This window comes from Heliconius melpomene, chromosome 8, assembly GCF_056956725.1.
Source record: "Heliconius melpomene rosina isolate 202511_hmr_F chromosome 8, ASM5695672v1, whole genome shotgun sequence".
NCBI lineage: Eukaryota > Metazoa > Arthropoda > Insecta > Lepidoptera > Nymphalidae > Heliconius > Heliconius melpomene.
The window spans coordinates 6599658-6618586 of NC_140396.1; the positions used below are offsets into that span (position 1 = coordinate 6599658).

The following is an 18929-nucleotide window of genomic DNA, read 5'->3' on the forward strand; positions in this document are numbered from 1 at the left end:
TAATCGATTACTATTAGAGAATTATTTTCTTTAGAAGATTAAATATGATAATAGTTAATTGATTACCTAAAATTCTGAATGAACTATACTGAATAATAGTTGTAAATGTGTGTATTCATGGTAATAAATAAAAATGGTATATTCATGTTTTTTTTACATATTTTATATATTTATAGGTACAGTGCCTACTTTTTTTATATACTTTCACGTATACAACAATAATATTCAAAAAGCAAAATAATATTTTTAACAAGCGGTGTATGAATTAATTAAGAAAAACAGGGTTAGAAAAATAAAAAGCGTTATCTCACCTAAAACAAATAAAATATAACTATTGTATAAATTTATATTACCTACTTAAATGAAGAGAGAAATAAACTTTCAAAAAAGAGTAGTTAAGAAAAACTAAAATTTATATGTATTTTTTATTTAATAATTCGACTGAAATTTAACCGTATATGGATAGAACGTATCGCGCTCCTTCAGCGATACCAGCCCAAGATTCGACTACGATCTGCTTAATGTATGAAGGTGGCACAATAAAATCATATTCATATCCAGGCAGCTCCATCGTGTAAGTTAGAGGAATACCCACACTGCGTGTCCAATCTCTGGAAGTTCCACTTGTGTAATAAAGGACGTTGGCAGCATTACCAACAATGTAAGGCTGTGCCTTATCCAGTTTGAGTTCATCGATGGCAGTCGCCATTCTAATACCAGCCAGATGTAGAATTAAACCATTTGATGGTAGAGTACCTGTAAATAAAAGAAGTATTGGTAAGTATAGGTAAGTAAATATTTACTTCAGCTTATTTATGAGCAAATTTAAACAAAATGTAAATAATTTAATAAGAAACAAAATAATACTAACCATTGTTACCCCAGGCATATAATAACATGTTACCATAACTGTGTAAGGAAATATAAAGTTTGGTACGATCCAAGTTAGAGAGCACGGCATTTCTGATTATACGGATTTCTGGTTCGGAGAATGCTGATGGTCCTTCATAGATAATGGAGCAAGGGTTTTTAGAGGCTTCTGTTGTGCCTGTAAATTTTCATAAGTATTGCTTAGAAAGAAATGTAATAATTTGAATTATAGAAAAGAAGTGTTTAAAAGATAGTTTAATTTGATAAATTAATAGTCAAACAGCCTTTAGGCTGTATATACTGAGGTGTCTTTAAAATAATTCTTTGAATGAAAGCATAGTTTTAACAACTTAAAACGTAACACCTCTTTCAAATTAATATTACCATTTACCATACAACATCGTTGTACTTACCCCAGTAAAAATCGAAATTGCGGTTGCCATCCACTCCAGGGCACTCTTCAGCACCTTCGTGGTTCTTAGAACGAGTTTTGCGCCACATTCGATCCTGTAAAGTTAAATCAGTGTTTTCTATAAAACATTGGTACAATTAATTGTGTGGATTTTTTTTTAATATGAAAATGACTTACTTCATTTATGGTGTACTCATAGCCGTCGGGGTTAGCCAACGGGATTATGATCCAGTCAATTAAATCTAGTAGCTCCTTGTGATCTCCACTCACAAGCTGGTCTATTATGTACAAAGCTACAGGAGTCGTGACCCACTCTCTCGCATGTACAGCAGCGTCAATGACAATAACAGGCTTGCGAAGGTTTTCGAAACGGCTGGTGGATATCCTCACATACTTAATTTGGCGCCCCTCATAGCTCAGTCCTGCGTTAATGACTGTCACTATGTCAGGATGTTTGGCGCCCACTTCGTCTATATAATTGAAGATCTGTAGAAATTTTCATCTCTTATAGTATGATATTTGTTTTTTAATATTTTCTTACTAGTTATAAAGAATTCAACTAGTTTACAGTTTTAGTAGTAAAATGTGTGATTAAATAAAATAATTAATTATATTATTTAAATAAAATTGTTATCAATTTTGATGATGAGACAACATAATCACTACATATTGTCGGTCATAACTAATAGATAAATATATTTTTACGAGACGAATATAAATTTGAAATCAGGACTTGAACCCACGCATTTTGGAAACCGTCCAAGCGCTCTAACTACTAAACCCTACATTATTATCAAGCTACGTCGGAATTCTCTCATCTCTATATAAAATTTTTGACGTAGCAGTTAAGCATGATGCTTGGGCGGTGCAGGTGCAGGTTTCCTAAAAATCTTTTTTGTAGGAACACTCTAAAAATTTAAAAAATAGCAAAAAAAATTAAAGAAGAATATTTTTTACTTCTTCACTGTTGTAATAGGCATCGTATGAAATAGAACTGTTGCTACTCTTAGCCTGTCGTGATCTTCCATTCATTACATCTTCAGCTCTGAGTATACTGAAAAAAAAATAAAAAAAAAATCTTTAATAAAATTGTGCTATTAGATAAGATTTGGTATAAAAATTCAAAGTGCCACTAGTATTTAAGAATAATAGATATTAAATGACATGTAGAACTTTGAGAATAAAAAGATATTTATTAGTGTGAATATAATATGCTTAAAGCTTGAACAGGTAATTTCCTATTTTAGGCAAGTTTAAAATCTTCATCATAAAAGTATAGCATTTTCTAAGTCTCAAACTCACCTAGCAAGATTATCTGAGATTTTTTTGTATCCCACATTGTTATTCTTGAAATATGGCAGCCAGTGGTTTCTTTCTTCAGGAGATAACCTTATCAAAGCTTCTAATTTATTAGAAGCCGATAAAGCAGCGGGCGTCGCTGACAAGATGTCCAAATTGGCTTCTAAGGAGGCAATTTGTTCTGATAATCCCCATACACGGTAGAGAAGGTGGCTTAAAAAATAAATATAATGTCTTACAACTTTCATAACTACTTGCCTATTTAACTATTCCCGGAATAGAGACGCCAATATATTATTTCGTGGCATTTATAAATATAAAAAAAATATATATACCTACATGGCAAAATTATATTGAAAGTAGCTTTACCTATGAGGCCGGAGAGTCACTAAATGTGTCTGTGAACGCGACTGGTTGTAGGTTCGATCCTCACTCGAAGAAATGAAATATTAATTTCAATTTATATTTTATTTTATATTTGTATTTATCCTCCAGAATTCCGCGGAAAGTGGGGAACTGTATGTCTTAACACTACGTTCTCTCTGCCTACTCTGTTGTGTACTGGATACAGCATGAAGCTTATTGAATTTGATTTCTACATATAAAGATTATTAATGTTATTAGAATAGTAAACTGTAAATTTTTATATTTTTCAACAATATTTAATAATTTATTAGACCAAGCTAGAATGGTAATCTCATGAATTATTAGCTTTTGCCGAATGTATAGCTTTCATATAAATGAAAAAAAAAAATAACAATCTTACCCCTCATATTTTTCATGGCGAGCCTGAACGGCCACCACAAAGAGAACAAGGCAAGCGATCAAGCGAGCCATATCAGTGGTACTGGACTTACAAATGTCGGCTTTAGTAATTAGCAACGGTGGATATTTTTTATTATAGATAATCTACAAGTTTATCGTAATCTTAATTCAGTATAAATTATGGCAGACAAATTATAAATTTTTATTATCTTTTTACATAAAAATATCTATGAAGATACCGCCATTAGTTAGTTTGTTTCTAACATCTTTAATTATTATTAATTGCAAAAGAAGCTATAATCGATAGCAATGAGGCTCTTTAGATTATCTTTTTCTATTTAATAAAATGTACGAATGAATAAAATGGTTTTATTGTTTTAATTTCGAGTTAAGTTGAAGAGGATATTACATTATAAACAGAAAAATTGTGACTCATGTCGTCTGTCGCTTTGAAAACATACTTCAAGGATAGGTGATGTAATTAGATAATGATAATAATAGCGTAGAGTGCTAAGGGTTAAATATTTTTAAAGATGATACTTTTATTATATTCCGGAAAAACACACTTGTTTTAATTAGGAAAAACACACAATGTAATTTTTAAGTGTTAATATATAAATGAAAATATCCTTTTAATAACCTTTACCAATAAGTAATTTATAAATATATTTTTTAATAAGTCTCTACAATTTTTTTTATAGTCAATTTGGAGAAAGCTATCCTTTTACTTTTCGTCCAATTTTCGGACATAGAATATGTAGAGAAGAGATGTACCCTATAGTACGTGCTAGCGGCCGTGAATATTACCTTGAGTCCGGCCTCAGAAATATTTTTCGTAAAACTTTTTTGAACATTTACTTCAAAAATATTATGTAAAAATCTTTAAATCTTAACATAAATTGTATTCTATTTGTTTGTTTTGTTCATAAAATAAAAAAAATAAATCAATATTGTGTTTACATTTTTAGGGTGTTGTTCTACACTCATTAAAGAAAAATACTTTTTAGAAAACATGTAAAAATTTTAATGTAGCGGGAACCCGTACCTCTTGGAAACCATCTTCATTTCAATCAAGCTACGTCGAAATTATTATACGCTTGTTACAACTTATTTATGTTGTTAGCATTTCTGTAGGGAGATTTTTACAAATTTCCAAAGAAGATAATTGCTAAGAATTATCATTTGGCAAGAGAGATTGCTATCACGGTGTATCCCTTTTGGGGTAGTCAGAGAGAAGAGAGCGCCAAACGCTGCAGTCTCTACCAAACTTCTTTCGCCTCGTCCACTCTCCTCAGCCTCTTCACACTTGCCCTCCGAGGGATCCTCATGTTTTTTACGTGACCTTTCTCCAGTATCTTTAATACTGTATATCGACACGTGTGTTGAAGGTCAATTGAAGTCTCTCCCTATCTCCCACTATAACTCCTTAAAAACAGAAAATGGCTTCCAATCTTCATTATGGCCATCCTGCCTTAAGTTGTCCGCATCCGATGATACAATTTGTCGCATTAGAAAAGACTAGAAGTTCTGTTGTAAACAAAAGTTTATAAATATCGCTATCATGGATTATTTAATATTTATGCTCTTTATTTAATGCATCGCTTATCGATTATTGTACGAATTGCCTTAAGAACGATAACCGTCCTAAAGTAGAATGTTATATTATTTTCAGGATTCGGAAATAATGTCAGGTATATCTTAATTTGGTAGTTGTTTAATACCTGTATATAGTCTGTATTTACTATCTTTTATATTGCTTAATAGGCGTGAAACATCAATAAAAAACAATTAAATATATTTATTTTTTTATTTTAAATTAAATAATTATAAAATTTATTACGACTAGTGTAATTAAATATAGAAACAATACAATTTATCAATATTCTTATAACTTATTGGTTATCATTATTTTCTTTAGTGCATAATTATATATCTTGCAGTCTATTTAACATAAAATGGTCAGCTTTACTTTGTTAGTGGACACTGGAGAGAATACTGTGTAAGGCATCCAGGTTTTAGTTCAACAGCCTTCTCTGTTTTTTCGTAATTGTATAATAAATACATACAATAGTACAATTAATGCTTAGTCAGCATTTCAATGTGGAACAATATCACGCTGTATCCCGCACAAAGTAGGGTAGGCAGAGGGAACCTAGTGTTAAGACAGCCGTTCCCCACTTTCCGCCAAATGCCTCTGCGCTTTGCCTCGTCACCAGAGCGAAGAAATGAAAATATAAATTTAAATAAATATTTTATTTTCTCGAATGGGGATTGAATCCTAAACCAGCCGCGTTTACAGCCACACTTTGTCCCCTGCGTCACAACTGACCTCAATGTGGAACAGCTCTGCTATTATTGGTGAACTTGGATCTCAATACTGCCTGGTTTTATACATTAGTAGTGTGTAAAACATCATCTCGTACATATGTACATACTTAGCCAGCTAAAAATAGTCGAGGTAGGCAGTCATAATTATTTCGATACTTCAAAAAATGCGAATTACAACCATAAATGTGAGCAGAAAACTTATATTAAAATTATAAGAGAGCTTAGTCATCATTAAAATTATGATATATCTTAGATCTATCTTAGAACATCTTTCTGGAAGATGCGATAGAAATATTTCCGAAAGTACATTTTGATGGATTTTTGGAAACCTTTATGCCACCAGGCATATATTAAAGGGTTTAGGATGCTATTGAGAAAAGCTAGTGCACCCAGAGGTCCACCCAGCAGCATACGCAAGTGCATGCACTTGGTGCTTGTGAGTTTCTCTTGACACAATACATAAAATATAACAGCTATGAAATATGGCATCCAAGTGAATATGAAACTACCCGTCGTTAACATTACTATTATAATTGCTCGCCATTTGTTTGGCCCTTTTTTAGCTGCTTTTCTTTTACCATTTTCTAAATCTCTCCGTGTTTCTCTTCTCTTCTCTGTATTGGTTTGGTCAGGTACACTTGAGTTAATCGAATAAATACTAATATTAGATTCATAAGTGTTTTGGCGTTCCGTATCTGTTAGAAATGTTACAGAATTTTTTTTACATTTTTCTGTACCGTCGAGATTATCGCTGCTTTTAAATATGATGTTAATTTTGTTTGGGTTAAATTCGAATTCCTTTTTAGAACTTCCATTGAAAGAGACGCTACGTTTTAAATCAGAATTTTTTGATATAGGTATTTTGACAGATTGTGTATTTTTTGTATGATGACCATTTCCTCTGTATATTCTAAGTTCAGGTGTGCTGTTTGTTTTTGAGTTGACAATTTTCACTGAAGCTTTTATTTCCCTAACATTTTTTAGGGCTTTTATTAAAATTATAGTATAGAGAACAGCAACGAGTATAATAGGGATGATGCTTAAAAAAGAATTAAGTAATATTAAGGTTCCAGGAAATAGAGATACGTAATAACACCTTGCATTCTTCAACTCAGTATTCACCCAACCGAATGCTGGGAAAAATCCTAGTGTTATACCTGAAACAATATTAAAATTACATATTACCAATACTGCTAGTTTTATTTATAGCATACTAGCCCTTGTCTGCAATTTTGTTTGTTGACTGGTGGACTTTTAGACCTAAACTGGAAAATCTTCTTCTTTCCAGCTCCCGAAGGTATTTCGAAATATCATTGCTTACAGTACTGCTCCCCAACATTTAATATTAATAGCCCCTCTATATGCCAAATTAAATCTTACTAAGTCCAATAGTTTCGTCTGTGCGTTGTCTGTCAGCCACTGAGTGATGAAGGAGTTTTATATTTAAAGATATTCACAGTGTACTAAGATTATTATTTTATGTTAAAAATCCTAAAGTTTAATTTGTTACATAGTGTAATTAGATATGGAATTCGATGTCTGACTGATATATTATATATAGACTTAATAACAGACTGATAATATGACGATAACAACTAAACGTGTATAAAGGTGTTAATTAAGTTTTTTAGGTATATATTTATAAATAGAGTGTGCAAGTTATGACAATGTTAAGACACTTGTTAAGACACTGCGTTCCCATTAAGACACTTCCGTTCCCCATGCATGCGTGTGAGCGTGTTGAATCCCGAAACTCAATCTATGCCTTGTTATCAGAGCGAGGCAATGAAAATATTAAATATTTAGTTTCCTAGAGTGGTAATCGAACCCATAGTCTGTAGCGTTTACAGTAGCACGCCCCTGAACTATTGTGTAATGTTTCTTAATTTGCATGTTCATTTGAAAATTATGCTAGAAATGTATTTTTATATAAACTTACCTATCAACCAAATGCAAAGGATGCCAATCCGTACTTTTGTTGTACTAAACCATCTCTGATAGTAAAGTCCATGCAATATGTAAATATAACGATCCACAGCTATGAGGCCCACACTGAATATCGACACCATGGCGGGACATACCAGCATACCTGAAAACAAATACTTTTTTAGCGAATCCTAAAATTCTTTTTAATATAAGGATTTTTTATATATTTTGTATTACACAGAATGAGAAAGAATTTCAATTTCATATTATTCGCCTATTTAAAGGAAAATACTTATGGTACCTGAACAGAAAATAATATATTTTTCATCAACTGAGGCCAGTTAAAAAATATGATGAAAGATATATTATTTTCACATTTAATATAATGTAGAATATTTTCAATTGGTGCCTTAAAAACTTAGTGATAATTAAGTGAGTGATACTAGGTATTCCTAGTGATCTAGGTTTTCCCTTTTCAATGATCTAGGTTCCCAATTGATTTTCTTTCAGCTTCATAACAAGGAAGTTTAATAAATTATTTAAAAAAATAAAAATCCTCGACTCACCTATTTGAAATATACACAATGGGTTAGAGCTCATAGGATTATCCAGGGTGACTCCAAAAATAATAGATATTCCAACAATAGTGTCTGCGAGGGACACGTTGCCGAGCAGCAAATATGTACTTTTGCATTGTTGGGCTGGAACAAATTTTACTTATTATAGTAATAAAAACATTTTTCGCAGAGTATTTTATACTGATTTTTATTTTTTTTATCAGCTTCACGCTGTATCCCGCACATAGCATGGTAGGTAGAGGGAAAACAGTGTTAAGACAACCCGATCCCCACTTTCCGCCGAATTCTGGAGGCATTGCGTGTTGAGCAGCGGCACTCAACGCCGCGCTTTTTATCTCGATACCAGAGCGAAGAAACGGAAATATAAATTTAAGTAAATATTTCGTTTCCTCGACTGGGGATCGAACCCATAACCATCACGTTACAGTCACACCCTTGTGTCCCTGCGTCACGACGAAAAAATATTTTTTAAATTAGACATGTTTCCTCTGTACTGAAGATCGAGCAAAGTGGAGTAGGTTGAGTGGGAACGCAGACCTTGGCAATATCCGGGATTAATGCCAGGAAGAAGAAGAATTATTAGTGTCGTGTATAAGAAAACAAGTACAGTGTTAATTTTATTTTCACTTTTTAATATTTAGGTATTCTGCTTGTGTCCGTGAACCAATACAATACAAATAACAGTCACACGACTGAAATAATATTTAAACTAATAATTATGTCTAATGTTTGCTAATATTTGTTGACTTAACTTAAAATCTGTAGGTCACATTCTAATTGTTGCTTAAACACGTAAGAAATACAGCTTCATTGTATGCAGAGGAAGCCTAGTCTAATGATAAGAGGCATTGCGTGTTGAGTGGTGGAGGTCAACGTCGCGCTTTGCCTCGCCACTAAAGAGAATAAAATTAAAATATATCATACGCTTGTGTCCCTGCGCCACTACTGGCCTCATGAGAGTTTGATGTGGAAACTGGAAGCCATTAACGTTTTATTTAGATAGAGTGCAGAACCACTTCTTTTTTAACTTTTACGAGTGTAACTTAATATCGTGTTTTTTAAGCTCTATTATATTTAATTGGATACTGCCAGATGGGCCGACGACATAAAGAGGTTGGCGGGAAGAGGATGGGTCCGAAAAGCTGAGGTTCGAGTGTGGTGGCGAGAATTGGGAAAAGCCTATGTCTAACAGTCGACAAAAGATGGCTGTTGACGATGATGATGATATTTAATTAATTAAAAAAAAAACATAAATAGGTAAATTAAGCCATGTTAGTTAAAAGTATTCTTAGCAGCATATCATTCGTTTTTTTATTACGGCAATTTTCTTTATTATTTACATCGATAATATCATGATAAATACAACGGCCTTCGCCTTTAATTAGTTGCGATATCTATAAATTCTTTATACTATACAAAACAAATATACTTTGTAAATTAATTACGACATCTCTTCCAGGAAACACTATTTACATTAATATACCGTAGAGGAAGCCTTTTATTTAGACGTTTATTAGCATGTATTAGTAAGAGACTGTCAATTATAAATGGGGCATGAAATAGAGATTGATAATAGTTAAAGGGAGTTCTGAAACAGAGATTTATAGCTCTGAGAGCATTTCAAGCATATATTTTTCACAGCTTTTGTTAGAACGAGAGAACTTTTGTTAGAGATAACGAAACTATTAAATATTTCATTTCCTCGAATGGGAATAGAACCCACAACCTGTCGCGCTTATAGACTGGCCTCATTTCTCAGTATTACTGTAATATTAAAATAAAAAATTATCATTTATTTCATTTTATCACAGAATACTAATAAATTTTCTTAAACGAGCAGTTTCTATGGTTTTGTTCTTTAATAATGGCGTTCCGAACGTGTCAATAGTTTTTAATGACAATACTTTGCAAGTATTGTTATTAATGTGTTTTAAATAGCTAAAATAGTTGTATATAGTAATATTATATACATATAAGTATGTACAAGTGATTGTTGATGGCGGTGAAATAATTCTTTTCGAGGAAATCATTATATTTAAATTATTTTAATTTTCCTCCCTGCGAAGGGACATGACGTTGAGTTACACAATTTAACACGTAATGTCACTAATTTGGGCAAAACACGGAGAACGGAGAGTCTTAGCACTAGGTTGGAATTGCTTTGTTTTAACTAGAATTCATGTTATACATACAATTGATATGATTTTTAATGATTTTACAAAAACCTTTTAAATGTAAATATTTTACTTTTAATTATTAAGGATGTAATTAATTTAAAAAATGCATGTCATTGGATGTGTCTTGATTATCATGCTCCTCAGCATCACTTGACTAAGTTTAATTGTTATAATTTACAGTCTAGGTCTGTATATTTCAGTTATTTAAGAGAAGAGAGATAGTTAATAAGAAAATAAACCCTCTAAAGAAAATATGTTGGTTATTTTAATTTAAATTATCTATAATGTCATCATTTAAATAAGATATATTTCAAAATTTTCAAAAAAAATATATAAATAAAATAATCTAATATCAATTACTTTTATAATGATTATTTAGATTTAAGTTTATTTTTAACTTGATATTTTATTTATTAATATTTAATTGATTAGGCTATTAAACTACTGTCATGCACATCAAATTACATATTTAAAAAAAAAACGATTTAAATTACAAAGTAAATAAAAAAATATATATTCATTACACAGATAAAAAATATTTCAACAAACCTTTCTTTAATATGAGGCCACTGGATACAACAACGGTGAGATTGCTCAAAAATATTATAGTACCAAAAATGTATCCTACAGCTTGATATATCACGAACTGTTGGGTCTCTTTCGCTTTATACACTTCGAACAAGTCGAGGAAACCAGAACCACTGTGCTTGGTTAGATTAGCAACACTTATATTATTGTTTGATTCTAACCACTCCATTATTATTAGAAACGAGTTTTCGAGCGAGAAGCTAATTTGTTTTTATGTTTACTATTAAATGAATTCTTCCGTTGGCACATTTCAACGCCATCGTTTCTTGGTGCGGAATGAGATGAAGACAAACATTGCGCACCATGAGGTTTATCCTCGTCCGGTTAAGTTTTGTTTATTATAATGAGAAAATTTGCATTTTGTAGATCCTTGTGAGTTTATTTAAGTTTATATTTTGACAAATTATTATATATTGTGTTTTATTATTTTTTTTATTTTGTTACTAATAAATATGAATAAATAAAGGTAATTATAATTTTTACTTTCTGACGTTGGAACGTTTGTAAAGAAAGAATCTAGTGTTAATTCACTCTACTAGCTAACCTGTGGTTAGAATCCAGCGACAAATTTATTAGTCAAGTAGAAAAGAGAAACAAAAATATTTTAAATCCACACACGGTCCTGTTTCTTTGAAACTACGACCATCGTGTTCAGGCAATTAGCGACCTAAATGAGCTATAAGAGAGTTTTTGAAAGTAAACTATATCTTTAAATAGGTAAAATATCCATTATTTATAAAATACTGCTAAGTAAATATAGATGGAATAGGGCCTATTTATTCCTTTTTGTTCTTACCCGAAGTAAGATTAATCGTCCACTATATCACGTCTATATATATTGTTTACTTAAATCCACTGAACCATTAGAGTCAAGTAGTAATCGTGCTTTACTATGTTATAAATCCTCATTACTTATTATAGCTATATAGAGACAATATAACGACGTTGCATAATGAATACAAATTTAACTTTTATAATATGTATGTACTATGTACTCGTACGTGCAGTGCGTCAGTTCAAATCTGTTACAAAGGTACTATAAGGTGGGGGTTTCCCGTTTCACAATTGAAATAAAAATTGTCAGATTAAGGTTAGATTGTAGGATGTTTTTGTCGAAAAGTATGAGAAATAAAAAAAATATTGTAATTTTTTTAGTGTTTATTATTTGAGACTTCTTATAATGTAAATCATACATGATCACTGAGAGTTTCAAGGCTAATTACATAAAATTGGGAAACTCACACTGTATCCCATATAGCAGAGGATGTAGAGGTAACTGGGAACCTAGTGTTAAGACACTTCCGTTCCCCACTCTCCGCCGAATTTTGGAAATTGGTGATTAGTAAATATCCCGAAAGAGGCTTTACAATTGAAAATGTATAAAAATATGTTTAAGTTAAGGTGAGAATACTAAATATTTTGTGTATTAGAGATAAGTATTTCAAATATTATAATAAATATACAGAACCTAGCAGGCTAAATACTCCTTGTTTTCTTGAAAAATATTGTTTTTTAATATAGGATGGCATTATTTTCTTTTTATAAATTTAATAACTAAATAAAAAAAAACCTTCCTTCTACAGGATATTTCAATAGATAATTATATTACACAGATTTGACCTTATCAATAAAAAATATCAATAAAAAATATATTAGATATGTGATATAATTTGCATATTTTTTGCGACCTTATCGACATAGCAAATAGCAATCAATTAATAATGTACAATATAACATAAAAAAACTAATATATATCATATAATTATGGATAAGACAACCATTTCAATAAGAGTTTTCCTATTTTTTTTACATTTTAAGGCTGTTAAAAAGTATTGTTGTAAAAATTAAAAAGTATTGTTTGTTATAAATACAGCAATCAGTAGGTATATTATTTTTATCTAATAAAATTCTACAAGTGGTTTTAAAGTAGCTACCTCACTAATTTAAAATAATAAAAAGTTAAAATAAAAAATATATTAGGCAAAAAAAAAAAATTCAATTGAAGGTTTTTATAATGATAATAATACGTGAAGTTGAATGCTGTGAATATTCACTAGTATAAGATAGTCCTGATTTTTAATTAGATACGTACGATTTTCTTTACGATGAATAGTTTTAACTGAATCGCTTCGGAAAAACGCGTGTTGTCCAGTAAGAACTAGTTTTTATCTGATTTCATTTAGTAAAAACTAGTTCTAACTACGGAAAACGTGTTCTATCTAAAAGTGGCGTAATTAAACGCTGCTGTTTGTCTTTTTGAGCGAGAAAAGGAAAATAGTAAATAATTCTTTCCCTTTAGTGGGAACTAAGCCTACAACCATCGCGTTTAGCGTTAACACAAGCGTGTAATCTAAGAAGTACTGGTATAAGTCCTAAAAAGTATACATGGATAATCGATGTTATTATTATTTTTTACCATTACAACAAGCAAAACGACCAGGAATCAACTAGTGGAACATTAAATTAATTAGTGGAACAAGCCGAGGGTAAATCTGGCTAGATTCTACTAGTTATTTAAATTAATATTATAAATAAAATTATGCTACAGTGTCTAATTGTTGTATAGGGTTATGATTTTGATTATTACCTTTCACAAAATATAATTTCGTTTCTCCAATCTCAAGTGTGTCACTATTTAATCGATAAAACGATTATTTTCATAACAAAATCAACTTAATGCAAATAAAAAAATTACGATACCTTAGAGTAGAATGTGAAGGTATATATTTTATATTATTTTAAAAAATCTATACACAGGCAAACATTTTGACATTTGTCAAACTCAAACGTCATTAAGAACTGTCAAAAGACAGTTTATTTGCTCTCAAAATACTAAACTAATTCGTTTTTCGTTATTATAATATATATGTAGAAAGTAAATGAAACTTTTTTAGTATTTCACATATATTTAAAAATGTTTAATTTACAACTCTTAAGTCAGTTTTCACGGTAATCATATTCTTAATGATTAGAAGATAACCTCTATTAAAACTTCTATTTCTCTTTTGTGACAATATTTTTATTTTTAGCTTGGCGATAAATGCGACATCTAAAGGAACGATAAATACAAGAAATATTGCTACATCTGCTATTGTACAAATTAAGCTTACTAACCAATTATGGTATGATTTTATTATACATATGTTTAAAGATTACTTTTAAATTATTACTAGTTTAAAGCATTTATTATAATAATATATCGTTTGATGTAAATAAAAATATATAAATAACTATGATACCATCAGAGACTGACATTTTCTGAATTATCTAATTTCAGGGCAGAACCTATGAAGAAGAAGAAGAAGATAGATCCAGCTATTATAAAAGCTCGTGAAGATAGGCGAAGGAAGAAAATAGAAAAACAAATCAGGAGATTGCAAAAAAATGCAAGGCAACTTAAACCTATTGAAGAAATGGAACCACCTTTACATATTTTAGATCAGCTCCGGTAAGAAAATGAAAATATTTTTAATCTTTATAAAGAAATTATTATTTAGTTCCATTAACGCTTTTATATTATTTTTACTAATTTCAACAATTCTTATCATGTTTCTATTCTAATTTCCAAAGTAAACGTAAAAGGCCTGCAGTTGTTTTATCAGAAGAAGAAAATGAAAGGCGAGCCTTACTCTTTAAAGAGTGGTCGAAGTATAAAAAGCAAGAGCATATGGCTAACATAGCACAAATTGATAGAATCATGGCGGCTCAAAGGAGAGCTTTAGATATGCTTTATGAAGAATCTGAGGAATTGTATAATGAAGCAATTATGGTATGTGTATATATTTGAAATTTTTGATCCCACATATAGCAGTGTGGAATAGAATCCAGTGTTAAGACACTAAATTCTATGATTTCTGCCAGAATTTAAGTTACTGTGTGTTGATTGGTGATATGAGTACCATTAGTCGACTCATGCAGCACTTTATCTATACAGTGAGGTATTAAATGTCATACCACCATAATTTTCATATCTATGAATGAATTAGTTTATGTAAGCAATAAATGAAGATAATAATAACTGTGATATTACATTTTTTAATTTTTGTAGTTCTTAAACGTTCTTAAAAAGTTTTTAGTATGTATCTAAAATACACAAAATGCAGTATTCAGTTTCAATTCGGCCACTCGGCCACAATATTTAAAATTTAAACAGAATGTGGACAGGGTGCCACAGCACAAGGTTCCCTTTGTCTCCCCTGATTTATGTGGGAGTTAGTATGAATCCAAATAAACAATGCTTTCAATATTTTACCTAATAAAATAACATTTTGTTTTCAGCCTGACTTAAAATTAATACCTTATACTATTAATGGCACTTATTCAACACCACCTATCAAGAACTATGACTCTCCAGATGGTGAATATGTCGATATATCCAAGAAATGGGGTGAAAAATAACAAAACAATGCTATATAAATTTTTTGTAGTGTAATTATATTAAATTAAACATTTATTTGATTTTGTATATGTATTTCTTTTCCAGTAAATTTTACTTTTTAAGCATTGTAAGTGTAAGTGTTTATTCAGAGTGGAAGTGTCAGTGATACATTAAATGAAACCACAGTTTTAACTATTCTATAAAAGCCTAATACAATTTTAAAAAAGATTTTTCTCCTAAAAATGAAAAAGTTCTTTTTTCAAACAAAATAAATAAAATGCCATAGTTGTAAAATAAAAATAATGCAAATAGTTGTAAAATAAAAAGCCATTTGCAAAAAGCGATCGCGAGTGGAGATCGAACCCACAACCAGTCGATTTAATTTAATTGAATTTTGAAACGTTTTTTATGAACGATTTTTAAGAATTTTAAACTATTGAAAAAATTCTGGAAGCATTACGTGTTGAGTGGCGAAACTCAACGCCATACTTTGCCTTGACACCAGAGCGAAGAAATATAAATTTAAATGAATTAAAAATTTAAAACAATTTGTTTCGAATGGGGATCGAACCAACAATCAGTCGATTTTGCAGCACACTTCGTGCCTCTCCGCCACGACTGGCTTCACTGGTCTATATCTTTTGTGTAAATTAAAACATGCAAGAGCGTAGAGACGCGGATTCAAGTTTTCTTTTTTAGTTAGAGTTTTGAAAAATATATAGATCCAAGCTAAATAGAAACTGATGTTCTCACCGACGAATACACTATTAGCAAAATATTATTCTCCAGTTATTACAAATTTAGTTAAAAAGCTAATATATAGAAAAGTTCGGAATATATTCCACTCTTTACATTAGGCGTTTGTAACAAAAGGCCTACGTTTTACTATTTACGAACATCAAAAGGAGATTCTCACTTGTGACATTTGAATATATAACTTGGAAGGTAGGTAAAATATTCAAAGCTTACCTTTAGTGTAATTTACAAGTTAAATTTAGTAAGTGTTCTCATAGATATAAGTGCTACTTTATATAATTTAAAAACTATAATTTTTCTTTTTTTATGCTTATGGCAAAAATTTAAAAATTAAATCTATTCGAGTTTCAAAATTCTGCTATTTAATTTATTTTGTAATACATAAAGTATTTGAAAAAAAAAATGCAGCATAGTTTTTATTCTTTACTTTGCCTGAATCTATGTAAGCCAGAAAACGCGAATTTCCAAACCGATAGGTCCTTGTATTTCAGTTAATAATAATAATAATAATTTATAATATTCTTTGTTATTCTTAATAGTAGGGGCGGCGAAGAGGGGACTTTGTGGAGTCATTCGAGCGCATCAGATTAAGATACTGGGGATTCCTTGTACTCGGTTACGTACTTCCACCAAATATGAGCTTCCTATGTATGGCCGCGCGTCTAGGATACAGGATCAGATTAGTAAAAAAAAATTGATCATCGGACATTCTCGAGCGCGTCAGATTAAGATAGGGTAAGTTAGTTACATGCTAAATCGTGTATATTCCACTAATCTGACAATTTGAGAGTGACGCAAAGGAGGGAGAGGGCTCCAAAGTTGTAAAAAAAAAAACGTTATCTGGACATTCTCGAGCGCGGCTAATTTTTTTTTTATTTTGAAGGGAATCATTCAAGGATTACGAAAAACATATAATCTGACAAATTCCACAAACCGAAGTAATAGAAATTGATTGATAAAGTTTAATATACCTAAGAATTGCATATATTCCTCTCACCGTATTTCTATTCCTATCGCACTCTTTTTTTATTTATTGGTCCCTAACTCATCAATGAAGATGATAAATTAAAAAAAATACTTGAAAAAAAAAATTTTTTTTGTACTTTTTTTTTATAAATACAAGTATTCTATTTCAAACATACATTCTTTTAGTTACATTCTATTTCTTGAGCTTTTCTATTGATTGCGTTCAATGAATAAAAAAATTGAGGCCAGTCGTGGCGCAGTGGCACAAAGTGTGACAGTAAAACAGACTGGTTGTGGGTTCAAGAAGATGAAATATTTATTGAAATTTATATTTCCATTTCTTCGCTCTGGTGTCGAGGCAAAACAGTGACGTTAAGTGCTGCTACTCAACACTCAATGCCTTCAAAATTTGGCAGAAAGTGGGGAACAGAGTGTCTTAACCTTAGGTTCCCTCTGCCTACCCTGCTGTGTGCGGGATACAACGTAAAGCTGACTTGTTTCTTGTATTGGTTTAAAAAAATATTAATAATTGTCAGATTAAGCAAGTCCCTTCAGATAATCGTCTGATTTTGAGATATCACGTCTAGGGCATGAAGATGAACCATATATATCTTAATCTGACGCGCTCGAGTATTTCAAGATGACGATTTTTTTTTGCATTTTCAAACAACGATTACGAGCTTGCGTCACATCCAAATCGTCAGATTATTACATAAGAGCTTTTTTTTAGGTTCACTTAACACCCCCTTAGAAAATCTGACGCGCTCGATAATATTTTTTTTTTGCCATTTTTAACTCTTACGTACGACCACCTCCACCATGGAAACTGTCAGATTAACATATTTTCATGCTTAAGAAGACGTAGGCAATTGATGATATCAATATCTGACGCGCTCGAGTATGTCCATGGAACAGTTTTTTTTTACATTTTTGAAAATCTATAACCCCTCAACCCACCGGTGAAACGAAATTTTTTATATGACATTTTTTTCTTGTTATCATCTAAGCTTCGCAACCCAATAGGTCTCCATGACGCTCGAGTGACTCCACAGTTTGCTGCTTCGCCTCCCTAACTATAATTATAATAAGTGAAAGAGTAAAACGCAAAAAATACTTTCAACTTCCCGCTGTATTTGGCACACAGCAGGGAAGGTAGAGCCAACATAGTGTTAAGACACTTCTTTCCTCATTTCTCCACATAATTATTGTTTTTAATTTATAATTTTTATTTTATTAAACAAGGTCTTTGCAATTCTACTTTAAACGTAGTCAAATATAATTTTGGTTGTTCTAAAAGTCGTAAAGCTATTCGACTGTAAAAAAACAATTTAACGCATGATCAATTATAAATAAAACCACCTATTTTACAATAAAATAGCAAAATCATTGGTTTTGTCATGACTTTTTACGTTTTTAGTTTTACTTCGTTTTATTACAAGAAAATATGTATATTTTCTATGTAAAATAATATATTTTAATATAATGCATGTATATGCTACAAACTTGAATAAAAATGGTTCAGGCTGCATGCATTTGAAAGCAAGTATTCTTTTGGTTCTTTTCCTTACATATTTAAATTTATTTTGGAGCTATATTTTTTTTATATAACTTCACATATCTTATCGTGCGCACAGCATGACAGGCAGAGGTAATTAACATAGTGTTAAAACACTCCGTTCCTCACTTTCCGCCGAAATTTTCGAGGCATTGCGAATTGAGTGGCTACTCAACGCTTTGACCTTGATGCCAGAGCGAAGTAATTGATATATTAATAAATAATAATTTATTACTACGAGGGGGATTGAAACCCGCAACCGTCACGGTCACACCCTTGTGCCTCTGTGCCACGACGGCCGCATTTAAAGTACATGAAATATTTTATTATA

General features: G+C 31.0%; 3 protein-coding genes across 3 annotated transcripts; 1 reads left to right on the top strand and 2 right to left on the bottom strand.

Moving 5' to 3' along the window:
* Nucleotides 1-405: 405 nt before the first annotated feature.
* Nucleotides 406-3494, bottom strand: LOC146536936 (carboxypeptidase B-like). Its single transcript, XM_085189272.1, has 7 exons — nt 3348-3494; nt 2585-2794; nt 2240-2336; nt 1460-1768; nt 1284-1377; nt 872-1048; nt 406-756 (listed from the first exon to the last, which is right to left on the bottom strand). Exons 1-7 carry the CDS (start codon nt 3416-3418, stop codon nt 449-451), a joined length of 1266 nt encoding a protein of 421 aa, XP_085045398.1. The 5' UTR covers nt 3419-3494; the 3' UTR covers nt 406-448.
* A 1674-nt stretch (nt 3495-5168) lies between these two features.
* On the bottom strand, nt 5169-11247 carry LOC146536937 (5-hydroxytryptamine receptor 1A-alpha-like). Its single transcript, XM_085189271.1, has 4 exons — nt 10905-11247; nt 8167-8301; nt 7614-7763; nt 5169-6831 (listed from the first exon to the last, which is right to left on the bottom strand). Exons 1-4 carry the CDS (start codon nt 11110-11112, stop codon nt 5930-5932), a joined length of 1395 nt encoding a protein of 464 aa, XP_085045397.1. The 5' UTR covers nt 11113-11247; the 3' UTR covers nt 5169-5929.
* A 2477-nt stretch (nt 11248-13724) lies between these two features.
* On the top strand, nt 13725-15406 carry mRpL40 (mitochondrial ribosomal protein L40). The gene is made up of 5 exons (XM_085189273.1): nt 13725-13892; nt 13973-14065; nt 14221-14391; nt 14514-14712; nt 15222-15406. The coding sequence occupies exons 1-5, from the start codon at nt 13858-13860 to the stop codon at nt 15339-15341; spliced, it is 618 nt and encodes a 205-aa protein (XP_085045399.1). The 5' UTR covers nt 13725-13857; the 3' UTR covers nt 15342-15406.
* The last annotated feature ends 3523 nt before the right edge of the window (nt 15407-18929 follow it).

Excerpts from the sequence above, each read along its gene's own strand:
- LOC146536936 (XM_085189272.1), bottom strand. The coding sequence starts at position 3,418 with ATGGCTCGCTTGATCGCTTGCCTTGTTCTCTTTGTGGTGGCCGTTCAG. Across the intron at positions 2,337-2,584 it reads ATCTCAGATAATCTTGCTAG|TATACTCAGAGCTGAAGATG; the intron begins GTGAGTTTGAGA and ends TTTTTTTTTCAG. Across the intron at positions 1,769-2,239 it reads CCTATTACAACAGTGAAGAA|ATCTTCAATTATATAGACGA; the intron begins GTAAAAAATATT and ends AAATTTCTACAG.
- LOC146536937 (XM_085189271.1), bottom strand. The coding sequence starts at position 11,112 with ATGGAGTGGTTAGAATCAAACAATAATATAAGTGTTGCTAATCTAACC. Across the intron at positions 8,302-10,904 it reads TGGCCTCATATTAAAGAAAG|CCCAACAATGCAAAAGTACA; the intron begins GTTTGTTGAAAT and ends AATTTGTTCCAG. Across the intron at positions 7,764-8,166 it reads ATTGTGTATATTTCAAATAG|GTATGCTGGTATGTCCCGCC; the intron begins GTGAGTCGAGGA and ends ATTTGTTTTCAG.
- mRpL40 (XM_085189273.1), top strand. The coding sequence starts at position 13,858 with ATGTTTAATTTACAACTCTTAAGTCAGTTTTCACG. Across the intron at positions 13,893-13,972 it reads CTCTTAAGTCAGTTTTCACG|CTTGGCGATAAATGCGACAT; the intron begins GTAATCATATTC and ends TTTTATTTTTAG. Across the intron at positions 14,066-14,220 it reads AAGCTTACTAACCAATTATG|GGCAGAACCTATGAAGAAGA; the intron begins GTATGATTTTAT and ends ATCTAATTTCAG.